The sequence below is a fragment of the Hyaena hyaena genome, unplaced genomic scaffold, assembly GCF_003009895.1.
Source record: "Hyaena hyaena isolate Hyena2069 unplaced genomic scaffold, ASM300989v1 scaffold_335, whole genome shotgun sequence".
NCBI lineage: Eukaryota > Metazoa > Chordata > Mammalia > Carnivora > Hyaenidae > Hyaena > Hyaena hyaena.
The window spans coordinates 212779-225442 of record NW_024080968.1 but is presented as its reverse complement, the minus strand read 5'-3'; the positions used below and the strand labels follow the sequence as shown (position 1 = coordinate 225442).

The 12664-nt window shown below is 54.0% G+C and overlaps 1 protein-coding gene across 1 annotated transcript; it reads left to right on the top strand.

Annotated features, from left to right (window-relative positions):
* The first annotated feature begins 2223 nt into the window (after window positions 1-2223).
* LOC120243287 (phospholipid transfer protein) lies at window positions 2224-12623 on the top strand. The gene is made up of 16 exons (XM_039249394.1): window positions 2224-2332; window positions 2937-3047; window positions 3135-3234; window positions 3952-4080; window positions 4369-4524; window positions 5596-5659; window positions 5757-5820; window positions 6526-6617; window positions 8304-8480; window positions 8570-8629; window positions 10080-10244; window positions 10343-10410; window positions 11468-11510; window positions 11604-11667; window positions 11749-11825; window positions 12215-12623. The coding sequence occupies exons 2-16, from the start codon at window positions 2948-2950 to the stop codon at window positions 12344-12346; spliced, it is 1491 nt and encodes a 496-aa protein (XP_039105325.1). The 5' UTR covers window positions 2224-2332; window positions 2937-2947; the 3' UTR covers window positions 12347-12623.
* The last annotated feature ends 41 nt before the right edge of the window (window positions 12624-12664 follow it).

The window sequence follows — 12664 nt, the reverse complement described above, 5'->3', positions numbered from 1 at the left end:
TCTGAGCTGTCAGCACAGCCCAATGCGGGGCTCAAACTCATGAACTGTGAGATCATGACCTGACCCCAAGTCAGAGGCTCAACGGAGTGAGTCACCCAGTCGCCCCAAAATGCATTAACTCTTTTAATCCTCATGAGCAATCCAGATGAGGAAACACAGCCCCAGAGGGTTAAACCACTGGCCCAAGATCACATAGCTACATTTAAAGCTCACTGAGGCTGCTGTGGGGACAGGAAAGTACAGAGGATAAGGATTTCCTGCATCTCCTTCAGGAGATAACAGTGATACAAAGACGAAGCTTGCATTTCAGTTAGGAAAATGAGAGGAAAGAAAACTAACATCCACCAGGTTTTCTGCTTGAGCCAGGCTCCAGGAAGAGCGAGGTTACTAGAGTTCAAAGGCATTAGGGCACTTCCTCCTCAGGATATCCTTAGCACTTTCTTTGTTCCCCTCCTACATGCTTTCTGTCTCGTGTGCTTGTGGTTTGTGCCACTGATCTTAATAGCCAGCATTTATTTGGCACTAATGGTGTCCCACGTACCATGCTTAGCACATGCCCTATGCCCATTTATTTATTTTTTAGGTTTATTTATTTTGCGAGAAGAGAGAGCATGAGGGAGGGGCAGAGAGAGAATCCCAAGCAGGCTCTGCACTGTCAGCGCAGAACCCGATGTGGGGCTTGAACCAGGAACCGTGAAATCATGACCTGAGCTGAAATCAAAAGTCGGACGTTTAATTGACGGAGCCACCCAGGCGCCCCCATTTAACTTACTCTCGCAATAACATTATTGTTTCTGTTTTAGGAAGAGGAAACTAAGGCTCAAAGCTGCTTCAGCAAGGGGTCCAACAATTGGACCTGAGAATGGACAGCTTTGGATGTGAATCCTGGCTGTGTGCTAACTTCTAGGCTATGAACGCCGCCTCCCACCCTTTCACCAACGGTTCATGCTTCTCTGATAGTAACTGCACAATGGTCTTTACCTGTTTTCCTGCTAAAGCTGGTCCATCTTAGTGCCAGCCTCACAGGTTAAGATTAAATAAATTAACCTAAATCTGGCATGACTAATCATCCTGGTTTGCCTGGGAGCCCTGGAACCATCCTGGAAGGGAGACATTCGGTTTCTTTTTTTTCTTTTTTTAAAAATATTTTTATTTATTTCTAGGAGAGAGAGAGAGAGACAGCGTGAGCAGGGGAGGGTCAGAGAGAGAGGGAGACACAGACTCTGAAATAGGCTCCAGGCTCTGAGCTGGCAGTCAGCACAGAGCCCGACGCGGGGCTCGAACCCACGAACCACGAGATCATGACCTAAGCGAAAGTCGGACGCTTAACTGACTAAGCCACCCAGGCGCCCCAAGGGAGACATTCGGTTTCAAAACCAGGAAAGTCCTGGGCAATTCAGGACACGTTGGTGTTCCTACCTGGATGAGTGCATAGTGCTAAATACACGTCCAATGGACACGAATCTTTATTGCTTCTCCTTTCCTCTTTCATCCATTTGATAACAAAAAGGTAGCAAGCACTTACTGTGTGTCTGTCCCAGGAGCTGGGGACACTGTAGGTGGTATATGGGGATACTGTGCAGAGAACCTAGCTTCAGAGGTTCACAAAAAAAAAACCCAAAAAACCAAAAAACCAAAAAACAAACAAGGTTCACATCCCTGGGAAACACCGAACCTCCCTCTGGGGTGATTCCAGCAGCCTGTCCTTCTGAGGGGCAGCACTTGCTTGGATCTCTATGGGAGAAGTCTCTGGCCTTGTTAGGACCCTAGGTAGTGACACAGAGACATTTGGGGGGGGTGTCACTTAGTGAAGCATGGCAAGAAGCCTTCAGACGATTGCGGGTAGAAGGGCATTGTGTGCCTTGGGCATTGATTTTGTGGGAGGTTCCAATAACCATGAGCATTTTGCTGGATGAGGAAACTGAGGCTCAGTGACTCAAGTGAAGTGACTTGCCCAGGATCATGCAGAAAGACATGGGCATTTGAAATCTGAACCAAGGTCCCAGAGAAGCAAGGACTGTAGGGACTGGGCGGGTCAACTCCTGCACTTCCCTCCCTCCTTCCCGGCTTGGGTCCCCCACTTGTCTTGACAGCAGCCGGGCCTGTCACGGGGCTCCGTACAGCCCTCTCCACCCTCCCGGCTGCCAGCGTTCCGCCCCATCCCCTCCCAACCCCCGAGGGAGGAGGGGAGAGCGGGAGAGAGGAGGGGGGTCGGAGAGGCCCGGCATTATAAAGGCTGCTGGAACAGCACAGCCCGCCAGACCCTGCCGCCCGGATCCCCTGCGCAGCCCGCCGCACCACGTGACCGCGCCGACCACCCAGCTCCGCCGCAGTGAGTCGGAGCGCGTCCCCATCCACCCCCAGACTCTCGCCGAGCCGCCTGGTCTACTGAATCCGGGGAGGGAAAGAGATCCCATGAAGGAGGGTGCTGATATGGGGGGTACCAGGCCGAAACTCGATGGCAGGAATTTAGGACCCAGCAGAGCCGGGAGCCCCGGGAGCCCGAGGTTGGGCAGGCAGCCCCCTTTTCTCCCCCGGCGCGGGGCCTGGGAGACCGCAAGCCACCCCCCAGGAATGCGCGTGCAGCCGTTCCCATGGTAACATGCGAGCCGCGCCCGCCCTCTGCTAAAGGAAAGGGGGGGGGCGCGCTGGTCCCTGGGAGGTCCAAACTCGTCACGCGGCGGGTGCACGGGGGAACTGGGGGTGTCACCTCCCCTTCCCCTGTGCCCCAAATCCTCTGGGAGCCAGAGCTCGAGTCGCAAGGCCCTTCTGAGCCTCAGTTTCCGCACCTGCCAAATGGAGGCAATATAATTGGTTCCAAGTTCCCCGAAGAGCGATTTCCAGGGTAACCGTCCAGCCAGCCTCCCTTCTGGCTGGACAAGCGGGGAGTGGATATTAGCGGCCCTGATGACTCCAGCGACCCCACCCCACCCCAGGCCCGCTCGCCATGGCCCTCTTCGGGGCCCTCTTCCTAGCGCTTCTGGCAGGCGCTCAGGCCGAGCTCCCCGGCTGCAAGATCCGTGTCACCTCCAAGGCGTTGGAGCTGGGTAAGGCGCAGGGCCGGCTGAGGGCGGGTGAGGGGGGGGTCGCTCCAGCGGTGGGCGCAAGACCTAAGGATCTCGCTGCTACCTCAGTGAAGCAGGAGGGCCTGCGCTTTCTGGAACAAGAGCTGGAGACCATCACCATTCCCGACCTGCGGGGCAAAGAGGGCTACTTCTACTACAACATCTCTGAGTTAAGTAGGGGACCCGGAGGGCGGGGTCTTGGGCACCGGAGCGGAGCCTCCGCGTTGGGGGCGGGGCCTAGGGGCGGGGAATTGGCTGGGTCAGCGGGGGCTGGGGGCGTGGCCAAACCGGGTAGGCGGGACTCAAGAGACGGGATGGGGCATTGAAAATAAAGGTCCAGCCCTCCGAGGGAGGCGGGACCAAGCACCGGGGGAGAAAAGGGGGCGCCTGCCCAGGAAGCCTTGGGATTGAGGTGTGGCCAAACATCACGGAAGACACGGAATCATGAAACTTGTCCAGGGATGAGTGGGGTCTTGGGTAACCGCGAGAGGTGGGAGAGGTCAGGGGAACAAGAGAGAAGAGCCTTGCTTAGGTCTCTTATGGTCGGGATAGGAGAATTGGGATATGGAGCGGAACTCAGCTGATGGAGACAAAATCAAAGGACCCTGTTAAAAGACCAGGTCTAGCAACCACGGAGTGTGAGAGGGAAGGGAATGCATGCAATAGGCTTCTAAGAGAAGAGGGGAAGCTCACTTAATACCTGGGTAGAGAGAAGCTCATCTCTGAGCTGTCCAAGTCCACGCTGGGCATTCGAGGGTCAATGGAAGAATTTGTTCCACCCACCCATTTCCCCAGGCCTGGACTGGAAGAGGAGGGAATGAATTTCCTGTGGTTGGGTGGGGCCTCCTCTTCGTGGTCCTGAATGTGACTCTGAGGTCTCCTGCAGGGTGAAGGTCACAGAGCTGCAGCTGACATCCTCTGAGCTCCATTTCCAGCCAGAGCAGGAGCTGATGCTACAAATCACTAACTCCTCCTTGGGGCTGCGCTTCCGGAGACAGCTTCTCTACTGGTTCTTGTGAGGATCTGGCACCCTTAGGGATGTGGGGGGGCGGGGGGGGTGGTGATCAGAAGGGCTGGGATGCTGTGCGGCTGTGGGCAACCCTTTAACCTTTCTGAATCACAATTTCATCATCTGTACAATAGGGAAAAGCATGCCCACTGAATAAGGGTTGATAAGGCTTGGTAAACTCCAGAGGTGAAGCCTTCTTAAGGGGTATCATGATGGGTGGGGTGGGTATCGGGGTAGAGAAGACGCCGTTAAGCTCCCAAACTGGACATTAAATGCCCCGCACCCCCTTGGCAGCTATGATGGAGGCTATATCAATGCCTCTGCCGAGGGTGTGTCCATCCGAACGGCTCTGCAGCTCTCCCGGGATCCCACTGGCCGTATCAAAGTGTCCAACGTCTCCTGCCAGGCCTCTGTCTCCAGAATGCACGCGGCCTTTGGGGGAACCTTCAAGTAAGCCCTATCTCCAACCCCGGGGCGCCCCCTTTGAGCCTCACTGCCCATCCGCCTAGTGCAATGCAAAGTGCACAGGCTTGGGAATCAAGCCAACTGGGTCCGAACCTCAACACTCTCATTTCCTGGCTGTGTGACCTTGGGCAAGTCATCAAAGCTCTGTGCTTCAATTTCCTCATGGGTAAGATGGAGATGATAATAGAAGCTATTCTATATGATGTTGTGAGGACTACTTATAAATATATGTAAAAATATTTAGAACAGTACCTGGCATATTAGTGGCTAGCTTCCTAGATAAAAGTCATTGTGAGGATCAGTATGCCCAGTTGGGAGTGAATTCAGTTCTCAATAATTGGTAGCTCGTACTACTACTAATAAAAACAAGAGCATACTTCCAGGTTTGGGGCTGAGAAAGGGACTTGGTGATAGTTCTTAAAGAGAGTGGGAGAGAAGAGATGCAGGCCGCACACTGTCAGCGCAGAGCCCAATGCAGGGCTCAAACTCAGAAACTGTGAGATTATGACCTGAGCCGAAATCCAGAATCAGATGCTTAACTGACTGAGCTACCCAGGTGCCCCTCAAGTTTTTATTTATTTAACAAATAAAGTGTATGCCAGTCCATGAGGATTCATAAAGGAGCTCAGAGCCTAGTTGAGGGGACAAAATATTTGCCATCAGGGCTTTGAGGGAGGAACTAAGAGAGTACTCTAGGGGTTCCGAAGAGGGTAGTCTGGAAAGACTGCATGGAAGAGGAAGCATCTGAGCCTGGGAAAATACAAGACAGGAACATTGAGGGTGGAAGGGAGGGCATGAGCAAGCCTCTAGAAGTGGGGATGCTCACAGTAGATCTGAGGAACTGGGGGGTAAATTCATTTGGCTGGTGGGGGCAAGAGTTAGGAGAGGTCTTTAGAATCAGGCTGGAGAGGGGATTTGGAAAACCTCCATTAAAGAGCTGGTAATTCAGGTCAATGTTGAGTCACCTCGTCCCCATCTCTCAGGCCATTGATTTTCCTGGACGTGGACTGGGGTAGAGCAGTGTCTGGGCTCACACGGTCTCTCCCCTCCTTGCAGGAAGGTGTATCAGTTCCTCTCCACATTCATCACCTCAGGGATGCGCTTCCTCCTTAACCAGCAGGTGTCCAGTAGCGGTGGTGGCGGTGGTGGCAGTGGGGGGTGGGCGGGGCGGGGTGGCTTCCATCTTGAAGGCCCTGACTCTACACCCCACCTTGCAGATCTGCCCTGTGCTCTACCATGCGGGGATGGTGCTGCTCAATTCCCTCCTGGACACCGTGCCTGGTGAGTTGGCACTGGCTGGGTGGAGGGCTCCAGGCCATGCCTGGGGCTGGAACTGAACGGGGGTGAGGAGGAGGCTGGGTATGCAGCTGGGCCACGCCTCAGAGTAGGCCCCTGCCACGCCCTGGGTTCACATCCTGCCTCTGCTGCTGACCTGCTGCTGACTTGTGGTGCATGACCCTAGGTAAGTACTCACTTCTCCCTGGGCCTTGGTATCTTCGCTTGGCTGGGGTGCCTCCCTGTGGGGTTGCTGTGAGTATTAACTGAGTGATGATCGTCAAGGTCCTTAATAGGTGCTCGCTGATCATTAGGACCCCATGCGTGTTCATGCCCTGCACTTAATAGGTGCTCAATGAACATGAATTCCCTTTTCCTGAGCTTTGAGCTCTGCTGTGGGGTAGAGATTATGCCCCACGCGCAGGGCATGGGGAGGGAGGGAGGAGGCAGGGAAGAACAATGAGGGAGGGGACTCCCTTGCCATCTTGTTTACTGATCTGATAAACCTCCTGCAGTAGCGCTGGTGGTGGGAGTAGTAGGAACCGTTAACATTGTTGAGCCGTAGCTGCTTCCCACGTAAAGCCAATTTGATCCCCCCAACAACCCTATGAGGGAAGATTGATAATCAATATTCATGGTGAGAAATGGGCCCCAGAGGGTGAACACTCACCCAGCATCACACAGCTTGGGTAACTGAGCTCCTCCCCACAGTACGCAGCTCTGTGGATGAGCTTGTTGGCATTGACTACTCCCTCCTGAAGGATCCCGCAGCTTCCACCAGCAATCTGGACATGGAATTCCGGGTGAGCTGCCTGTCTGGTGCGGCATCCCTGACCTAACCAGACCCCCTACCTGTCCCCTGCGTTGCTGCCTTTGTCTTCCTGAGCCACAGCTCTGATGAGGCCACTCCGTTGCCACTGCTGTGGCTCCCCAGTGCCTACAGAATTAGGTTCACCTCCTGGGTCTGGCTTCTGAGCCTTCTTAATCTTGTGTGGCCCCACCTTTCTCTAACTTCACCCTGTTTGTCCACAGTCATTCCTTCCCAAATACGCTCCTTGTTTCCTACCTCAGGGCCTTTGCTCATGCACTGCCCTTCCCCATCTTCCCTGAAGGAACTAGACATACAGCTCTATGCACATAATCTTATTTCACCCTCATGACTGTGTGAGTCAGACACTAGTGTTTTATTTTATTTGGGGGATGTGGAGACTTGCCCCAGGAGGTGACGTCCCTTGCCCAAGGCCACGCAGCTACTATGTGGCCATTTCCTTTGCTCCCCACAGTGGATGGAGTGTAGTGGTTTTAGAGCATGGACTGGAGCTGGCATGCCTGAAGTTCAGGTCCTGGCTCTGCCACTTGCTATGTGATTTTTGTTTATATTTTTGAGAGAGAGATAGAGACAGCATGAGCAGGGGAGGGTCAGAGAGAGGAGACACAGAATCCAAAGATAGATGGGGCACCTGGTGGCTCAGTTGGTTGAGCATCCAACTTTGGCTCAAGTCAGATCTCACGGTTCGTGAGTTCGAGCCCTGCGTCGGGCTCTGTGCTGACAGCTCAGAGCCTGGAGCCTGCTTCGGATTCTGTCTCCCTTTCTCTCTGCCCCTCCCCCACTCATGCTCTGTCTCTGTGTCTCAAAAATAAATGTTTATAAACGTTAAAAAAAAAATTCAAAGACAGGCTCCAGGCTCTGAGCTAGCTGTCAGCACAGAGCCCAATGTGGGGCTCGAACCCACGAACCGTGAGATCATGACCTGACTTGAGTGATCTTAAACAAGTAGCTTAACCTTTCTGTGCTTATTTTCTACTAACATGTAAATGGCTATAATACAGTAAGAAAACATCTCTCATGGAGTATTATGTGAATTAAGGGAGTTGGTCTATTTCAAGGGCATGGAAGAATTACTATGTAAGATGTAAGCAGCAGCTATTATTATATCATTCAAGGCCCACTGAAATGCCACCTCCTCTTGAACCCTTTCCTGAGCTTCCCTTCTCCAGTCTGATGGGAGTGCTCCCTTGAAGGGGCCCTCTGGATGCTTTAGAAATTGTGCTAATGAGGGCACCTGGCTGGCTCAGTGGGAGGAGCATGCAGCTCTTGATCTCAGGGTCATGGGTCCAAGTCCAAAACTGGGTGTGGAGATTACTTAATAAAACTTAATTGTGCTGGGGTGGCTCAGTTGCCTAAGCATCTGACTTCAGCTCAGGTCATGATCTCGCGGTTCATGTGTTCGAGCCCCCGGTAGGGCTCTGTGCTGACGGCTCAGTCTGCTTCAGACTGTCTCCTTCTCTTTCTCTGCCCCTCCCCCACTCATGCTCTGTCTCTCTCTCTCTCAAAAATAAACATTAAAAAAAATTGTGCTAATGACTCCTCTAAGGACAGCAGCTGGGTCTGACCCCTACCACCCCTCACAGTGCCTGCCACAGGGCGTCAGGACATCTGGGTGCTGGGCCAGTCTGCCTTGGCCTTGACCCTGATCCCCCAACTGCAGGGGGCCTTCTTTCCACTGGTGGAGGGCAACTGGAGCTTGCCCAACCGTGCGGTTGAGCCCCAATTGCGAGAGGAGGAGCGGATGGTATACGTGGCCTTCTCTGAGTTCTTCTTCGACTCTGCCATGGAGAGCTACTTCCGGGCAGGGGCCCTGAAGCTGTCACTGGTGGGAGACAAGGTATGCCTGGGCCTGTCTGTGAGATGGGCCAGAGGAGCCCCATCATAGGACTCCTGATGACCCACCCCACCCCCAATTTCCCTACCCAGGTACCCCACGATCTGGACATGCTGCTGAGGGCCACCTACTTTGGGAGCATCGTTCTGCTGGTGAGTGTGGGCAGGAGGTGGGAACAAGGCCAGCGTGGGAGGGCATAGCACCTGCAGACCAGCGAGGGGACGGTGGAGGTACCCAGGCAGAGGCTCCCCCCCACCCCGCCAGGCCACTGTGGAATAGACAGAAGGCCTGGCCTCCTGCCTGTGACCAAGTCCTCTTATTTGTCAAGGTCATTTCCAAGTCTGTGAAGGGCCCTTGCTACTTCCTGGTCTTCATGAAGCCACAGGACGGGCTGAGACCCAGGCTCTATAGGTGTAGGGGCTTTAACACTGACTGATGTATTTTTTTTTAATGAATTAAATTTTTTTAAATGTTTTTTTATTTATTTCTAGGCGAGAGAGAGAGAGACAGTGTGAGCAGGGAAAGGTCAGAGAGAGAGGGAGTCACAGACTGAAACAGGCTCCAGGCTCTGAGCTGGCAGTCAGCACAGAGCCTGACACGGGGCTCGAACCCACGAACCGTGAGATCATGACCCAAGCGAAAGTCGGACGCCCAACCGACTAAGCCACCCAGGCGCTCCATTAATGAATTAAATTTTTAAATAATCTCTATGCCCTCTGTGGGGCTTGAACTCACAACCCCAAGGTTAAGAGTCACATGCTCTACCAACAAAGCTAGCTAGATGCCCCGATGTATTTTTTTTTTCTTGCTTATTTTCCCTTGTTTAATGGAAAAGGGGTGGAAGTTCAAAATATAAAAAGTATCTTAGTGATTGTTAAAGGACTTGCCCTTAATTTCCTATACACTGTGCAACCTCACAGAGCTGGCGGGAGTATTAGCTGAATCAACTCATGGTAAGGGACTAGAACAGCACCTGGTACAGAGTAAGCGCTCAGGAAACACTCCCCCACTGCTATGGTCATTGCTGTCGGCACCATCGGCTCCACCAACCTGATGGCTAAGCGCGAGTAAAAGCGTGGACTCTCTTACCTGACTGCCTGGATTTGAATCCCAGGTTCTGCAATTGGTGGACTACATAACCTTGGACAAGTACTTAACCTCTCTGTGCCTCAACTCTCCCATCTCAAAAACGAGTAGAATAGCTGCCTCGCATGGTCACTGAGAGGTTTCGAAGAGCTAACACAGGTGAAGTAGTGCCTAGGGGGCCAAGAACACAGGAGGTTAGAGAGGAAATAGGGTGAGAGCCGGGCAGGATATTTGATGCAAACACTGTCTCAGGGGAGTCCGGTTGAAGATGGATCCCCAGGACCAAGAGCTCAGGAAAGCAGAAAAAGGAGACATTCCTAGAAGGAGACATTCCCTTGTGTGAGCAAAGGCACAGAGGCTGGACTCAGTTCTGGAGGGTCTGGGAAGCCACACCACTCTTCATATTTGCGTGTCTGGGCGCCCGGCAGGCCGAACCTGAGCCCGCCCTCCCCTCCTCCAGGGGCTCATCAGGGAACAGATCTGGGTTTTGACCCACCCTCCCTACTTTGTCGCCAGAGCCCAGCGGTGATTGACTCCCCGCTGAAGCTGGAGCTACGGGTCCTGGCCCCACCTCGCTGCACCATCAAGCCCTCGGGTACCACCGTCTCTGTCACCGCAAGTGTCACCATCGCCCTGGTCCCGTCTGACCAGCCTGAGGTCCAGCTATCCAGCATGATTATGGTGCGGGCACCAGATGAGGGGCTACTGAGGGTCAGGGAGAAGTGGGCTGCGGACCCTTTGGGTCAGTAACCAGCTCCCTCCCACCTCCTTGCCCCCAGGACACCCGTCTCAGCGCCAAGGTGGCACTCCGGGGAAAGGCGCTACGCGTCCAGCTGGACCTGCGCCGGTAAGCAGATGGCCAAGGTTTCGGGTGAGCCCTTAACCTCCCTGAACCTCAGTGTCTTCAGGTTAATTGCACCTGCCCAACAAGGCGGGGGGGGGGGGGTGGCTGAAATTTACTCAGATCTACAGCCACTGGAGAGCTAGGGCCTGTGTGAATGCATAACAAATACAATTCATTCAACGGTAACTTCTCTGCCTTCTCTTATGACTGAGAGAGGCAGAGCTGATATTAGGAGATGACCAAACTGGCCCAGCAAGGTTAAAGGACATGCCCTTGGTCACACAGCAAAGAGCCAAACAAACATGGGTTCAGGCAGAAACCTCAGCACAACTTTTCTGATCTTGAGAAGAGTCCCTTTATCTTTCTAAGCTTCCTTTCCTTCACAGACTAAATGTAGGGGAAGGTAGCATCCACCTTCTAAGGCTGTGCTGTCTGTGCTGCTAGACACAGTGGATCCTATGCAGCAAGTGCAAATGTACAACATTCTGGAGAAAGTGCTTCCGGACAGCAGTGGCCTCGGGCTTAAATTAGATACTGCAGGGCAGCAGTTAAGAACCTAGATTCTAGGGGCAGATTCTGCCTTTTACCAGCTGTGACACCTCAGACAAGTCACTTAACCTCTCTAGGCTTGATCTGCCGCGTCTAAAAAGTGCAAACTGTTTAATGGTGCCTACTTCTTGGGTTCTTATGAGGATTAAGTCAGTTGCATTTTAAAATATCTTAGTGATACTTAATTTTCTGTAACATGCTTAGTGTCCGGTAGGGAGGAAGTTCTGTAAGTTCTGTTATATAAACACAAACAATATACGCAAAGCCGTCAGCACAAGTCTGGCATAGACGAAGTGCTCAGCACGTTGAAAGTAGCAGCTTTGGAAAACAGGAACCCAAAGGGGGAGAAATGACTCACCCAAGGATGCACACCTGGAACGGGGCCCCCGGGCAGGTGTGTAGGTGGGAACATTGGAGGCTGAGAGTCAGGGGCTTCTGGCGGGTAGGCCTGGGTGGCCTGAGGAAAGGGCACTTCCAGGGTTTGTGCCCACTGGACACTTGTCTCCCCCAGGTTCCGAATCTACTCGAACCAGTCCGCGCTGGAGTCGCTGGCAGTGAGTTGGGGGTGGAGAGGGGGCCGGGACTGGGCGGCTCAGGCAGGTCTACTTCCTGCTGGCCGCCCTGACTTCCTGCCTCCTCCCTCCCAGCTGATCCCGCTGCAGGCCCCTCTGAAGACCATGCTGCAGATTGGGGTGATGCCCATGCTCAATGGTAGGGCTGGGGACAGGAGGGAGAAGGGGGGAGGAGGGGAGCTGGGTGGACCCAGGCTGAGCCAGCTGCTCCCACCTACAGAGCGGATGTGGCGAGGGGTGCAGATCCCACTACCCGAGGGCATCAACTTCGTGCGCGAGGTGGTGACCAACCATGCGGTGAGTGGGGGTGGGCAGAGCCTTCCCCCCACTTCATGACCCTGTCCTCCCTCTGCTGCTGGATCCCAGCCCCTCCCTTATCAACTGTCACCACCAGTTTAATCTTCCATCAGACGTCTCCAGCCCTCCGCACAGGCTGTGTCCTCACCTTGTAACACTTCCTGGGTCCCCCTTCAACAGCTAAGAGGCCATCTCCTCAGATGCCCTCCTTGACCCCCAAAAGGACATGCCCTGCAGCCTCTTTCACACCCTTCGCCGGAGTTAGGAATTCTTTGCTGCTCCTCTCCCAGTAGATCGAGAACCCTTCAAGGCCAAGGGCCTGTCTCGATCTTTCATCTTTGGCCTCTGTAATGGAACGAATGGACTCCCCTCTCTGCCCCACTGCACAGGGCTTCCTCACCATCGGGGCTGACCTCCACTTTGCCAAAGGGCTGCGAGAGGTGATTGAGAAGAACCGGCCTGCCGCCACCAGCAACACCTGGGCACCCAGCGTCCCACCGCCTGCCATGACGGCTGCCTGAGCCCTCCACCCCACCCTGGCAGGGGCATTCAGGACTCCAACCCCCTCAGCCCCTCCTTCAGCCCCTCCCAGCCTTTAGCTTCCTCTCTAACCCCCAGTGCCACAGAGAAGACGGGGTTTTAAGCTGTACCCAATTTAATTCCATAATCACACTCAATCCGTCAATTAGTCCGTCCACCCTACCCTCCGTGGGCTGTCCTGAGCTTGGCTGTGTTCCAGTGCATTAAGGGAGGGGGCCAGGCCCCGCCCCAGTCAGGAATAAAGTGCTAACTCCCCCAGGCTGTCTGTGTGAGGCACTGGGGGCCTGGTCTGGGAGGCA